The sequence below is a fragment of the Branchiostoma belcheri genome, unplaced genomic scaffold (assembly GCF_001625305.1).
Source record: "Branchiostoma belcheri isolate BF01 breed outbred unplaced genomic scaffold, Haploidv18h27 scaffold88, whole genome shotgun sequence".
NCBI lineage: Eukaryota > Metazoa > Chordata > Leptocardii > Amphioxiformes > Branchiostomatidae > Branchiostoma > Branchiostoma belcheri.
In genome coordinates this window covers 74,804-89,779 of record NW_017804553.1, presented here as the reverse complement: position 1 = coordinate 89,779, position 14,976 = coordinate 74,804, and the positions used below count along the sequence as shown (strand labels likewise).

Here is a 14,976-nt window from a genome sequence, read left to right as displayed (position 1 = left end):
TTACACTGTCATAGAGCGGCTCCTCCAAGACGGTGACCAGCGTCACGTATCGGATCCAAGACACCAAGGGCCGAAAACAAATAGTCCATTACAATAGGCTAAAAAAATGCCATACCCTACCTCAGCGGGATCATGCTGTGAACTTGCGGGCCGCACCAGCGACGAATCAGCGTGACACCTCCAACCCGCCGTCACCAGCGGCGAATCAGCGTGACGCCTCCAACCCGCCGTCCCAGGGGACTGGTGTGACAACGAGAAGAGGTCGTCGGGTGCGACCACCGTCCCGATACGACGACTTTGTGGCTGTTAGGGACTGACACCGCCCTTCATCCAGCTCCACATGTATTCACCCCTTGATGGACAAGGGTCTTTGCAGGACATATTGCTGCGTTGCGGAGGTTCATGGGATTACCCGCAGACACATGACTGTGCAGGACATATTACTGCGTTGCGGACCCATGGGATTACCCGCAGACCAGTCCTTCTGCCGAACTTGACTATTAGTGGGCAGAACTGGACCAACCAGCCTGCAGAACTGAACAGTTCTATACAACTACATATATACCTAACGTTATATATTTTTCTTGTTGTTTCGTTATCCCATTATTGTTATTCGTCATTATATTCTGTAGTTAATTAGTCATTCCAACAATGTTACATAGTTGATATATTCACCACGTTATGTATCGTTAACTTCAGGAGAAGTTAAGTTCTTCTACATAGGGGGGAAGCGTGTAAGGATACAATATACACCCCCACAAACTATTGGACCAGTCCGGTCAGAGGTCACGGACTGCACATGTTCTGACAAGAATACAGTTCATATCCCAGCACTTCTCGCATCTTCATTCCTGGAGTGATTACTTATAAGTTCCAATATCTTCACCAACTGGACACTTATAATAGTTTCTTGTCTTGTTTGTATGTATGTAATCAGCACCTTCCTAACCAGTCCTGTATTTACTGTAGTTGCCTGAAAAGTGACATTAGTTCAAAACAAAAAAAATCCCAGACTGTAGTGCTTGCAATGTGCATTCCAACTATATGGTTTTTGTAAGTTCTTTTGTTTTTTGTTTTCCCAGCCTCCTACCAGCACAGCTGACCTTGAGGAGCTAAGGTCACAGTTGGAGCATCAGCTGGTCGACTTGAGGCAGAAACCTCAAGCTTCAGCAGAGGAGGTGAAGTTTATATGGAATTTCTGCAGTCATCCTTCATTTTGCTAACCTGGGTCTAACCATCCTGGTTAAGTTTAAGTCCGCCCCCACAGTCGCTCCCACCAACTGTGGCCGTACTCTAACCAGAATGGTACCCAGGCTATCATTTTGCCAACATCTACCTAACTTACATTTGTAGTTGTACCTAGCAAATATCATAAAGACCAAGACATGTAAACACTGGTCTCTTTTTCATGCCTTTCCAAATTTAAGATGAATTATATAGTATTACATTTTCTCTCTCCCACCCCCCACCCCCAGACCAGACAGGCAGTGGAGGCGTGGCAGGGGTATGAGATGCTGACGTCAGGGTTGGCTCGGGAGCTGTGTGAGCAGCTCAGACTCATCCTGGAGCCGTCACAGGCAACCAAACTCAAGTAAGTCTGCAATAAAACCATACCCCAAAACCCTTTTGTTGTGTCATTCTTTTACTCTCTCTCTCTCTCTGTTTTATCATCTGTTGTTTTCTGTAACTGAGGTTAGACGTGCTTGCACTCTGACCTGGGGCTTGATGGTAGCTCGCCATTTGACTCTGTCCTGTGGTTCTTGGGCACAGCAAATACCCCTGCAGGTTGGAGTATCAATAACTTCACTGGCCAGTCACACAGTGTCTCAACATTAAATGATGTCCATGATTTGTGTGCTCCTTTGGTATGTCACACTGCAGGAATGGTACAGGGCTGTTTGGGTGTATCACTGTTACTCCCTGTTACAGTTCTTGGGCTTCTGGCATGCCTTTGGGCTCCTCAGCAGCCTGTGCAAGTCGTTTGTCAATCATTAACTTGATTGTTTATTTATATCTTTATTTATACTAGTACCTGAAAAACTTTTCTTTCCACCCAGGGGAGACTACAGGACAGGAAAGCGGCTGAACATGCGGAAGGTCATCCCGTACATCGCCAGTCAGTTCCGCAAGGACAAGATCTGGTTACGCCGGACCAAACCCAGCAAGAGGCAATACCAGATCATGTTAGCTGTGGATGACTCTCTCAGCATGGCAGACAATCACTCCCAACAGGTCAGGGTCATTCATGTCAAGGTCACAGTGCTAGAGGTCATACATACAGTACAGTTAACCATTTTCCCAAAGCAATCTTATTATATATTTTCTACTTGTGGATTACTCACTAAGCATGGCGGCTAACCACTCCTAACAGGTCACAGTGTCCTTCGTGTCAAGGTCACAATACTGAAGATCATATTACGTATTACTATAGTGATGCCTATCGTCAAAAAAGATAATTTTAATGTAAAGAACTTCTGCCATCTAGTGTTATCAGGACAGTGGATGATCTGAAGTGTTTATTTTAAATCTTTATTTCCAGCTGGCATTTGAGTCCCTTGCGGTGATGAGCAATGCTCTGACTTGGCTGGAGGCAGGAGAGTTGGGTGTCTGCAGGTAAGGAGGACCTCAAATATTGTCTGCCTTCCTCATGAACCAAAATTTCTCTTTATTCCTTCTGTATGTGATGTACCACTGTCCGTCTTTTTAACGAGAAACTATTTTTCCCAGCTTTGGGGAGCAGGTTCAGCTGCTGCATCCGTTTGAGGAGCAGTTCTCGTCCCAGTCCGGGGCTCGCATCCTGCAGCGCTTCACCTTCCAGCAGAACAAGACTCAGATAGCACAGGTAAGTACTCCTCTCAATTCTTACTCATTCTGTCATCATATCCTTGTTCACCCCTCCATCTCCTGAATTCAGTAGAAGACACAAACAGCACAGGTAAAAATTTGTCTGTTCTCACTCATCAAATCCTTCCCTCCCTCTCATAGGAAATTCAAACTCTACTACTGGATAAATTACGGAGATAATTTCCAAATGTATCAAGTGACATCCACCACTCTTCTTCAGCATCACTAATGAACTAACAGAACGTGTTGCACACGAGTAACTGGAAAACCGATTAAACATGACAAAAACTCATATAGTCATTGGTGCTCTAATGTAGAACAGGAAATAAACTAAAATGGATATCAGTTGAAATTAGATCAAGCCCTAACTCAGTACTTGTTGTTCCCAGCTGCTTGAGAGCATGACGGCCATCATGACGTCGGCACGGAGACGGCTCCACTCTGTGACCGCGCCGGAGACGGCCCAGCTGCTGCTGGTGGTGTCCGACGGGCGCGGCCTGTTCCTGGAGGGGTCAGATAAGGTCAAGGCCGCGGTGCGCGCTGCCAGGGAGGCCAACATCTTCCTGGTGTTTGTGGTCATCGATAACCCAGATAACAAGGTCAGTTGTTGACTGTTTGCTCTTTTTTTTTCTCGTATTTTTACATGTAATTACAGATCTTGTGTGTGTTTTGATACAGGATATAAATGATAATTAATGTAGAAGTACATGGTTAGCTTTAGTTTAGCTTAAATGTTAAGCTGACCTCTCAAAAGTTTTCTTATCTGCTTACAGGACTCCATTCTTGACATCAAAGTGCCAATCTTTAAGGGACCAGGAGAGGTGAGTCTGCAGATTTCCTTATCATCTTTGTCTTAGTTTGTGAGCATCATGTCACCTTTACAGAAATATTCAATTAAGGATGGTAGTGTTCTTGCCTTCTGTAATGTGATTTGCTTCCCTATCAACTCTGTCACTATATGTAGGCATCCATTTATGTAATTATAAGCTTGAGCTTTTGGCTTCCATCATACAGTTACATATTTTTTTGCATCTTATAAATTGTTTGTGCAAATATTAAAAAAATTTTTTTCTCTTTCTGCAGATGCCAGAGATCCGGCCATACATGGATTACTTCCCCTTCCCGTACTACCTGATCCTGAGGGACATCAACGCGCTGCCCCCCACCCTCAGCGACGCCCTCAGGCAGTGGTTCGAACTGGTCACAGCAGGGGACTTGTAGGGGCATCTTACAGGAATGAATGAGCCTAAAATGAGTGAATGAAGAGTAAAAATTATGTAGCAATGAACATACTAGTTATAAAAGTACTGCTCCAAACTTTTGTCCAGTCAGATATAGATGTAATTATAAAGTATAAGATTACATTCAATATGTATCAGGATAAAAGATTACATATTAGGAGAATCATTAGCACTCTATATCTAGTATGTAAATACCAAATTTAAGTTATTATTGTAACAATAGCTTCTGTATCTGTATAGCCGGTATAACCGCCTTTCGGCGTAACACACCAGCTTAATGGTACATCACATGTGGAGATGTAAATGTTTTAATGATTTTTATTTTTGTTGTCAGTATATTTGTTCAATGTTTATGGTCACATTTCAAGGAAACTAAACCCTGTCAGCTTACTATAGTGCCTGTAAAATTTCTGCATTTTAATGGCAATACAAAGAAAATAATCTGATGTTTTTTCATGTGAGATTTTTGTCTTATCATTATCTTGGCTTGCAGTAAAAAAGCCAGTTGTATCCTCCACGGCCAGCCAAACCAAATCCAGTTTTCCTCATCTTCCATGTGTTGTCACATGACCTTGTCTTTCAACCTTCTTTCTTCAAACAATTATAAGAATCTGTTCCTAACTATAAGTAACCCGTAAGACACACAGATACAGAAAAGGTTCAATACAATCATTTTAATCCATGTTATGTACAATAAGAATGATACAACGCATGTACACTGACAGTAACAGGTTCCATAAAAACTTGACTGCATTCAAAAGCAAGAAATCACTCTATGATATGGTAAGTTAAAATACACAAATGCACAAAAGTCCACCACATCAGAAGAAAAACTGCAATCAAAGATTACTTGTTTTGATATGCCAGAAAACTGCAAGTACAAACTGTTGGACAGTTGATCAGGATTGACTATAACTAGACCAAAAGTAGTGGTAAAGGTTAATAACAGGCATGATCCTTAACTGATAAAAGTTACGGTAACTACTAAAAGGAGTATTAAAAAGTAACTGCACATACATTGTAAAGAACAGTCATCTAGAGCCCACTGTCTGTGAAGTTGTCCTTGCTGTACATATTACCATTGTGCCTGCTCCTTAAACATTGTAAGGCCACGTTTGAAATTATCTATAGGACTCCTATTGTAACAGCACACATGTACATATATGATACACATTCTTGACAACATTATAGACATTTATGTCCAAAAATGCTAAAATCTTAAGGAATTTTCTCTAATTTACCTATTAGGTTCCGTATCAGTATTTCCTGTATCACTATTAAAGCTCTATAAGATTTTTGGAACAGTAATGTCAACTAGAACTGCAAATTCTGTTGCAGTTGTTCAGAACTCCTGCAATGCTTGACAAGAATACCTTTGTCAATGATTCTTGGATATGGCTCAATGTTGGAACGTTTACCTGGACAGTTAGTCCGGTATACGAATACTACGGTGTTAAGGACAGTTGGACATCCTCAGCATAGTCAAACCCACCCACGCTGGCCTGAGACACTGTTCTGTCCTCTGTTAAGTCATCAAACTGGACAATAAGAAAAAGAAATGCGAAGTTCAGTAGATATTCTAAAAAAAAAACAAAGTAGTTAACTTTTGCTTCAAAACTTTGGCTCAGTGCAAAAGCCCAAAGTTTTCAGAAAGATCCTATAGAAAGTGCTATGAGTATGTTTTATACTAGTAGTACATATATGGCAACCAACCAACAAGTAACCAAAGCTTAAATCATGGCTTACTATTACCAATGTTAATTGTTGGCCAAGTACATGTTGCTGACAATGAACCAAGCTACAATACTGCAAGCTAACAAAACAACAAACCCTGTGGTAAAATTGTCCATGACTAGATGAAGTCAACCCACCTTCTCCTGACTATCGTTGAGTAAGTCATCTGCCTCTATGGAAATTTCTTCCTCTATCTCCTCACTCACTGAATGGGCCCCGCTCTGGCTCTGACTTTGGCTGAGGAAGACAAAATTTTCCATGATTTCTATCTTTTCAAACTACATTACAAGACATCAACTCTGCATTGTAAGCATAATGTCCACATCATGTGCAAGTCACAGAGAAATATTATCTTTAATTTAATATGTAAACACTAGTTTCTCACCTTGCAAAGTCATCTTCATAGTCATCATCATCATTTGGCACTTCTGTGAACAAAACAAAGGATCACCATTACTATAGCATCAGATTTATGTAGTACTGATCTTGAACTACATGTACATAAAGGGGATGAATAGCTGAAGAATTTTTAATCTTAACTGCAAAATATAAATCTAGAAATACTTGTGATTTCAATTGGTAGCTTAAGCTGCATGTAGCTTTTGTTTTTTCTTCCAACTCAACACCAGGTTACAGTATTTATAAAAGAATTTATGCCCAACAGTGGGGTTAGTCTTTCATTGAAATACATGTACTAGTATATACATTGTACTACTAGTAGCTATTAAAAACCTAATGCCAAGTACACTAAAGAACAGAAATCACCAATCTATACATGAAAGACCAACAGAAGAATGTTACTGTAAGAACGAAGATGGAACAGCAAAAAGGACAACTCCAGCAAACACTGAAAACTCAAGAAGTCTTCACAAGAGAGAAGAAATGATGTTAGTACCAAATCCTAAATCCTTGATCTTGTTGTCTATGGCTTCCAGGTCTCTCCAGTCCGGGGATCTGTTCCCCCCCTCTGTGTAGGAAATAATGGTACAGTCGGAAAGGGAAGAGAAATGGTAACATGGCAATGCTGTTGTGGAATGAATACAAAGCACAGACAGAGAACAGGCACAAAACTTTTGTGATTTGCACATTTCCTGATTACAGTTGTGCATACAGTAGATGAAACCTGTTAATTGACACCAGAGAGCTTACAAGTGCAATGACAAAACTGAAGGTATCTCTGCATGAACTGCTTCTGTCTCAAACAGTATCGGGGCTGTAGAATTTTTTTCTCGTTTGTTTTTTGTTTTAGTCTTTGTTTATTTGTGAAACTTTTTATTAAGGGAAGGGTTACATAATTGAAATCCTACCAAATCCATAAACACAATTGTAATAAATCCATGGATAAATTTTATGTTTTACCTTTTAGACTTGACAAAGGGGAGGTTGTTAGCGAGCCCTTCCCAGTTCCAGCCAATGAGGGGGCTCCACTTAATGAAGACAGGCCACTGCTTGCCGCTCCGCCTGTCGGCTTCTTGTCAGATTTAGCAGCAGAGGAGAAGCCAGAGTCCTTGTCTTTGTTGTCGCTGAGGAAAGGTTTCCATTTCATTTGATTTATTTGTGCGACTGTGTGAAGACATACAGCCAGGGCCACCCAACTAGCCAGAGGCTATTAAAAAGGGATAAACCTCGCGATTGAAGAGGTTAGAAGGCAATATTTGCAAAATACAATGTACCTATCATCGATATGCAAGGAAGTGATTTTTGCTGCAGTACAATCACAGGTTGATAGGTGGCGCTGTTATGGAGAGGTCAAACATGGCTAAAACATAAAGGCTGGGGCCCAAAAAAGGGGATGCAATGGACTAAAACTTGTTTTGTACTACTGGTTCTATGGTCAAACCATTCTTTGATGTATTTGCCTACTTAGCAACCAATAGTCTAGAAATGGTCTTCATACATGTTGTACACCTTCATGGTAAGTTTCATTATTTAAAAAAATGTACATTTCATTTCATATGGTAACGGTGCAATAATTATTGGCCAGTTACGTTAAAAACTTCAGCCAAGCCAGATCAGAAACTAGACAATTTAAGATGGTCTCACCTTGAAAACTTGAACTTGTTCTCAGATGGGACAGGCTTGTCAAAGAAATCATCATCCAGGTCAAAATCGTCCCCTCTGAAGTCAGTGGACCGTCCCGAGGCCTGTTTCACTTCCTGGTTCTTCCTGTTCTTAGCCTCCACTGCATTTTTGTCAACCTGGTAGAGAATTTGAAAGAAAAAGCATGGTTTCTAAGATTAAAATGAAGAGATCTGCTTGCTTCAGAGACATATACTCCTTCAGCTATCAGTGTACCTTATTTGGTCATTCGTTACACCATGCAGAATCTAACAAAAGGTGTAAAATCCCTTTTACTCTAGCGTCCTTTGAAAAAGCTACTTTATTAGTACGGTTCAATATGTAGTATCTTTTCCTCTCTTCTATACCTTTAGGCCTTCTGTGTCTCCAGAAAATGGTCCATTCAAACACTAGCACAGTACAGCTGACTGAGGCACCCATGTGGACATAACAGGGCTATAACGCATACAACAGCAGCCACTCCAAACAATGGTACATCACCACAGCCGTCACATAGATCAGCCCGCTGTACATCAGGATAAAGGAGGTAGCAGTGGAGGGGTACAGGAGCTTCAGGGCAAGGCCCAGAGCAAGAACTGCCATAAGGGCCACCCTGAGGACCAGAATCATGGCTGCTCTGTCTTGGAATGTCTCCAGGATGTCTTGGGGTAAAAAAAGGGTCAGGTTGGACCATACCAAGTGGGGTGTAGCATGGGGGAGGTGGCTTGGAATATGAATTTTACCATGTTTATATGCCCGTAAACCAGAGGGTACCTTACATACATGTGCATGGCAAAAATACAGAAGATTGGGCCACATCAAATCCATTCATTGGTTGCTGATTTTCAAAATTTAAACCTGGTGGTAGATGACTGACTTATAAAATAGTAAAGAGTCTGACTAAAATTATTTAAATTCAAGGTTTCCTTTCTAAACCTGTAAAAAAAAATCATAAATTACATGTAGGTTTTCTCCTGTTGCATAATAAATACCTAAGTGCACAACATGCAGAAATGTGCATGGAACATTCATACGGCCCCCCTCCCATTTCCATTACACTCCCTCCCTTCCTTCCAAACTACTTGTAAATCCCAACATGAACTTCTACAAACCAACTTCAGCAAATATTTGACCTTAATCCTGTAGTGCCTGCTAAAACCATTACAAAATCTCACAAACTCTAATGGGATCTAACGTATGATCCCCTTCAATCAATATAAAGCTGCCAATCAATAAATTCTATTGATTTTCACAAGTCTGTATCAGGGTGACCTATTTCTTTCTATTTATAGATAGCTGTTACTAGTGTTAGTGTTCAGTCAATTCTTAAAATCAATACTAGTAAACTGTTGACACATTATGGAATTTGCCATGCAGAACTGGACATAAACTGACTAAAGCAAATAGGTTTATTGAAGTATCATGATGATTGTTTTTTCTAAAAACTCTGATGATTAAGCTATCTTTCTGGCTTTGCAATATTCAAAATCACAGGAGGTGGATTTGATACACACGTGTCATGAATTGACTGACAGCTGTCAGAAGAAATGGTTTGACGATGTGAGGGAGGACTTCCACCACTTGAACCTACATAACGTCAACCCACAGGATAGAGGCAAGAGCTGGGCTGCCATCAAGCGGCCTCAGTATTGCTATGCAAGCACGTCTAACCCTTGGAAATTGGGGAACAAAAGACTATAAACCAGATAGTGAGCGATTGAGTGAGTGAGCGATTGAGTGTGTCAGCTGTACCTTAGTGAAGCTGCTCTTATTATCAGGTGATGAGACCCTGGGAGAGGATAGGGTGATGTCAGACACATCCGAGGCTACCTGCAATGGGACAGGAGCAATGCACACAAACATGAACGTCTCAGAAATGGGACTACTTTTGATAGTATAGATAGTATATTGTGTATGGACTTCAGCAGAACTGTGAGAGAATAGTTATACATTGTATGTATATTAGATTCCATGTGGTGGTTGAGTATGGTAAATGTAAGACATGTCCATATATATATATATGCTAGAATGACTTAAGACTTTAGCAACACTCAAATCTCTAAAAAAAATGGACATTCATAAAAACAAGCTACTATATTTTGTGTTACGTTTTTGAAAACATGTGGCCAAAGAGTTGGTACAGTAAAGTGTGGTTGACATTTGCAATATATTTGCGGTAATGTAAAGAAAACAGACTGAGTATAAAACTTACCACACTCCTGCACAGGACAAATAATCTCTTGTACATCCCCAGAAACTCATCAAAGTCTATAGCTGTGGAGACAAAACAAAATGGACAAGAATAAGGACAAACACAACAATCTACAACATAGATTAATAAGTCACAATCAAGTAAAGGTCTTGTCTAATCCTTCATAAAGGAAAAATACGGAGACACTATCATCTCACTCACTGTTGCTGAAGTCTTTGTCCTGTGCTCTGAACTCATCATTGACATATCTGTCCAACATGTTTCTGCAAAGATGGGACAACATTAGCTTCAGACCTCTTAAAATGTACTCTGTGGCATTCCTTACTTAGAAAGGTTATTACTTTGGCATGAAGTGAAAGCCAACTATCCACAGTACATGTACTTGCTTGTTAAATAGACATCAACACAAGCTTTGCTGGAATAACAGTTACCAACCTGTTGAAGTGAGGAAACATGTCCAGGAACAGTTGTCTCATCTCATCTTTGTCTATGTACCCGTTCTTGTCCTATTTTTATCAAACAAAGAGACATTTAATACAAACCATCAGGTCTTAGATTATAGGAAAACAATGCTGTAGCAAAGAGATCCTACTAGTTTATATAATCTTACAGAGTCTGTCACAACATGATAGACTAAATAGCTTACCGCATCATATTTGTTGAACTTCTTCTTGGCATCCTCAACCTGCTTTGCTGTCAGGTCCTGATAAATAAAACAAAATCAAACCACAGTCATGTATATGTTGCTACTCGAACAGTATGACCTTGAGAATTTTTTTTATTTGGTGAGAATACAATAGTCAATGTTACAACAATGACAAAGAAGTTTACTGAAGATTTTGCAAACTTAAAAGCAATTGCAGTTGTTTTTTTTTTAAAGTTGCTACATACAATGACAAAAGAACATTTAAGTCAAATGCATAGAAAGGAACATGTAACTCTTCCACCACTATCACCGCTATATATTGCAGTATGTTAGATATTGGAAATGTGTGTTTTAAGTTAGAAAGCTACATGCATAGATGTCTGAGGTTGTGTTATTAGTCTAGAGGAGAATACATGTGTACAAGTATAAAGGCAAGAGTGAGCAGAAAAAAGGTGATGTGTTGTAACCGATACCTTAGGAACCATGTAGCGAACATCTCCCGTCTTGTGATTGGTGGAGAGGGATAGCGGTGACCCCGTGATCATCACAGGTGACAGGAAAGGTCATAAATTGTGAACACCCAAGATGTGAGAGGGAAAGACTTATAAAGTTATATCTTAAGATTTAGCAACTTTCTTGAAAAAAAAGGTGCCAAATCTCAAAATAAAGTGCTTCATTTATTCATGTATCTAATATCAAACTTTATGAGCATCTGAATTTCATATGTGCATGTTAAATCATATAAACATTCAAATACTAATATGACATTTGATATAAGATTGTTACTAGTAATTTAGTGGACAAGATATACATAGGGGTTGACAAGATCACCAGTAGTATAGGATATGTAGAAATGTGTTATGCAAAAAAATGGTGTCACTTGTAAAATTTACATTTTTTATAATGTAAAAAAAAGAAAATACTAAATCATGTGGGCCTATTTTACAGCAGAGAAAACGCACCTCTGGACTTGCTAATGATCGACCCTTGGCCCCACTACTGCTCATGCGCTTCACCACTTCGGTCAGTAGGGGGAGCCGCGAGGAATCGTCAGACTCCAGAATGTTGAGCTCTCTTGCAAGGGCATCGCGTCCTTCATACTTCTCTCCCTGGTAAAATTTTAGAAATGAGAAAAAGATATTAGCATCTCAAGTTTGACAGACTGGTTGTTTAATGTTGAGAAGCTCAACATTCAGCAACCAGTCTGTCGTACTTTCATGCAGACACCTTATAATGTATGGATGCATGCCATTGTAACATGCTGCAGAAAAAATGACAGATCCAAAACCAGTGGCAAAAGATACCCAAAATACCCCAAAACCAGACATGGCCAAAGCAAGATGAGTGGCAAACCAGATACTAGTACACAATGACATATAGTATATCCAACAATGTAATAGTGTTGCAAATCACACAAAATAACTTCACACAGTACAGAAATTACCACCTTAAACTATTCACCACAGTGACTGTCTGCAGAACTATCAGTGTTAGCAGTGGTATCCAGTCTGTTCTAGCTCCAGCATGCTCTTCTGATTGCTTCCCTGCCAAATATTCTGCTACCTATCCCCATTTAAACATATGGCCTTTTTGTCATTAATTATTCTGGATATAGGAAGTTCTGTAAAAGCAATGTAATTGGGATTTAACTTCAGAATGACTGTGCCAAAGCCAAATTCAACCCATTTGAATTACAACATTTTACTTTTTTAGGTGAATGTTCAAATGCTAGTCGTTTCTCTGTTAACAGGTGCCAGACTAAATCCTGACAGGAAAGTAATCAGAGGAGCAGACCAGCGCTAGAATAGGATCTGGATACTCTGCGTTCTACAATCTCTGACCATCCATAGCACAAGCATATGCATGATACCCTGCAGTCCACCATTCCCTAGTCTGGTTACCAAACCTATTATTTCCGAAGAGGATGTAGGACTCGGGACCTACGATAGGTTTGGTAACCAGTCCACCATTCCCACCATGCCAACACACGGACCTACATCACACCACGTTACACTATTCACCTGGACACAACTGTCCTGTGTTCCGCACACACATGGAAGAGAAATGTCACGACATGAGTGAGTGCAAGCTGCTACAAATGTGACAACTGCATCAGTGAATACCACTGTATCTTGTGAATGTCATCCTATGATATATACTACTCAGCAATAGAATAATGCAGAGAGCAAAACTACCAAAAATGTGGTGGTGATTCTGTGGTGAAGGCAAAAGAGCTGTTTGATAATATGTATAGAATAGGAAATAGGAGACTCAAGACAATCATCCATCATTGGCTGGTATTGCCTTCCTACCTAAAATAAATTTTAATTACTAGTACAACTGTACATGTATTGGCTATTTGCAATTCATTATTTCCAGGGTAACTAGCACTGTACAAACAGTTTCAGATAAGAAAACAAGAAATGCTTTGAAAATTGCAGTTCATCGCATATACCGGGTACTGTAACTGTGTTATTCTGTAATTTCATTATTCGACACAGGAAAACCCAGCGCAACTTTTTGAAACAATAAGTCCAGTACAGAAGGACATGGTCTTACAAAGTTGGTCTCCGGGTCGAAGACTGCCAGTGAGTAGTCCAGGTTGAAGTGGATGAGGAACTCTCGAACCAGCGCTGCCACCATACGACCTGGGGAAAGGGCAACGTTATACATGTATAGTCTATAGCTAGAAGTCAGTCTCAACAGCAAAGCCAAAGAAATAGTTCAGACAATGATGACACAAGTCAGAAGATCATTATATGATTCTAAGTCGAGCCTGAAGAATGGACAATGTTCAACACTCTGGATGTCAGTTATTACTTAGCGAAGAAATACTACAACCAGGTAGGTATGTACCCAGAGTCACAGTAGTGAGTAACACAGACTGTAACACTTGTGGAAACACATTCTCACTCTAGCTCTGTATTATCAAATCTTTACGTATACTTAGCTACTGTACAAACCTTCCTTGGTGTTGAGAAACTTCTTCAGGTCTTGGTTGACCAACTGAGACTTGCTCTGTAGAGACATTAAAATAACATCATTACATTTTGGGCCTATTTTGACAGACACAGTTACTTTCATACCAACATGTTGGGTAACTAATTAATAAGATAAGAAATTCAGTAGCTTTGCAATAAAACTTGTCACAAATGTGAAATATTGTTGAGCAATAAACATTACATACTGTAGGTATGACATATACTTGTATAATATATACAGATACAATTTATTACAGATACCTGTTAGCAGATAAATCATGGGTAATAAAATCTAAAAATACACCAACCTCTAAGGCCCCCTGTTCTTCTAAGGCAAGGAAGACACTTGCTCTCAGCTGTGCCTAGGAACAACATAAAGCACTTTCTTATTGCAATGCGATATTGGATACATGTCGCTTAATCAATATTGACCAATATGTAGGTCAATGACCTCTTAATTCCTTTATTCTGGCCATCAATAGGAGTTTGGTTGACAATGGAGACTGAATTTGAAGTGAAAATTCGTTTCAAATGCATTTCAGTCATACCACAAAAGCTATGATCACGACTCTTCTTTTCATTCGCATTTTGAAAACGCAATATTGGCAATTATGTAACGTTAGTCAAACTACATGTTTATGTTGACAAATTTGATCTAGCTTGACAACTCTAATACCTAACAGTCTTGTGTGGAGCCTGGAATAAACAAAAATGTCTTCCATGGTTTTCTGATTTTCATAACCTTCGGTTCAACTTCAAGTTCATGTTTTGCTGCCTCTTGTTGACGTTTGACGTCACCGAAACCAGTCTCTAAAATATTTATGGCAATCAATCAACTGACTACAAGGTCGCAGGACGGAATTGTACGCACCAAACTAAACATAAACCCCACATAAGGCTGGGTGATAAAGAAATCTGCAAAATGTAATGTATGTGAAAACATAATTACATGTAACGTTAGCAACAGACGGAAACAATTAGCAGGTGTTCTTGGAGACTTCCGTCACAGAGTCGCAGCAAAATCCCGTTTTCTCAGCCATTCTCGCCATTTATACCCCATATAGCCAATTTCTAGGAACACTAACTTCCCTCAGCTGTGAAAGATATTGTTCTCTTACCCTGATTTTGCCCAGAACACCGTTGGTTTCCAAAGTTTGAGCGACAAGGTCGCGCAGTTCAGTGTCTTCGTCCGCCGACATCTTGAATTTTGTTGAAATATGGAGTCTGACTCTCACGGAATCTCGTGCTTTCTCATTTGGT

General features: G+C 39.9%; 2 protein-coding genes across 5 annotated transcripts in view; one reads left to right on the top strand and one right to left on the bottom strand.

The window, feature by feature from the left end:
• The window catches only part of LOC109487306 (midasin-like), a 61,074-nt gene extending 56,785 nt beyond the window's left edge, over nt 1-4,289 (top strand). Inside the window, exons 92-99 of the mRNA XM_019791285.1 lie at nt 1,083-1,178; nt 1,476-1,591; nt 2,058-2,232; nt 2,540-2,613; nt 2,728-2,842; nt 3,234-3,443; nt 3,618-3,665; nt 3,928-4,289. Coding sequence (XP_019646844.1) covers nt 1,083-1,178; nt 1,476-1,591; nt 2,058-2,232; nt 2,540-2,613; nt 2,728-2,842; nt 3,234-3,443; nt 3,618-3,665; nt 3,928-4,065 — 972 coding nt within the window. The 3' untranslated portion in view covers nt 4,066-4,289. The remainder of the gene's footprint in view (nt 1-1,082; nt 1,179-1,475; nt 1,592-2,057; nt 2,233-2,539; nt 2,614-2,727; nt 2,843-3,233; nt 3,444-3,617; nt 3,666-3,927) is intronic.
• Nucleotides 4,290-4,744: 455 nt separating this feature from the next.
• LOC109487395 (FGFR1 oncogene partner-like) lies at nt 4,745-14,939 on the bottom strand. 4 transcript variants are annotated; one of them, XM_019791380.1, is made up of 17 exons: nt 14,835-14,939; nt 14,025-14,078; nt 13,699-13,753; nt 13,295-13,383; nt 11,698-11,844; nt 11,209-11,238; nt 10,736-10,792; nt 10,525-10,595; nt 10,291-10,352; nt 10,090-10,151; nt 9,630-9,707; nt 7,863-8,017; nt 7,179-7,342; nt 6,715-6,786; nt 6,205-6,247; nt 5,957-6,056; nt 4,745-5,623 (listed from the first exon to the last, which is right to left on the bottom strand). In XM_019791380.1, exons 1-17 carry the CDS (start codon nt 14,913-14,915, stop codon nt 5,531-5,533), a joined length of 1,413 nt encoding a protein of 470 aa, XP_019646939.1. In that variant the 5' UTR covers nt 14,916-14,939; the 3' UTR covers nt 4,745-5,530. The 4 variants fall into 4 exon arrangements, with proteins under 4 accessions (XP_019646939.1, XP_019646941.1, XP_019646940.1 ...); XM_019791382.1 differs by lacking the exon at nt 6,715-6,786; XM_019791381.1 differs by lacking the exon at nt 11,209-11,238.
• Between the last annotated feature and the right edge of the window lie 37 nt (nt 14,940-14,976).

Bases quoted from the DNA above. Each gene is read 5' to 3' on its own strand.
- LOC109487395 (XM_019791380.1), bottom strand. From the start codon at position 14,915: ATGTCGGCGGACGAAGACACTGAACTGCGCGACCTTGTCGCTCAAACT. The intron at 10,793-11,208 runs GTATCGGTTACA...TTTATTTATCAG, and splicing joins TTCGCTACATGGTTCCTAAG to GACCTGACAGCAAAGCAGGT. The intron at 6,787-7,178 runs GTAAAACATAAA...TTTCCTACACAG, and splicing joins CCCTTTGTCAAGTCTAAAAG to AGGGGGGGAACAGATCCCCG.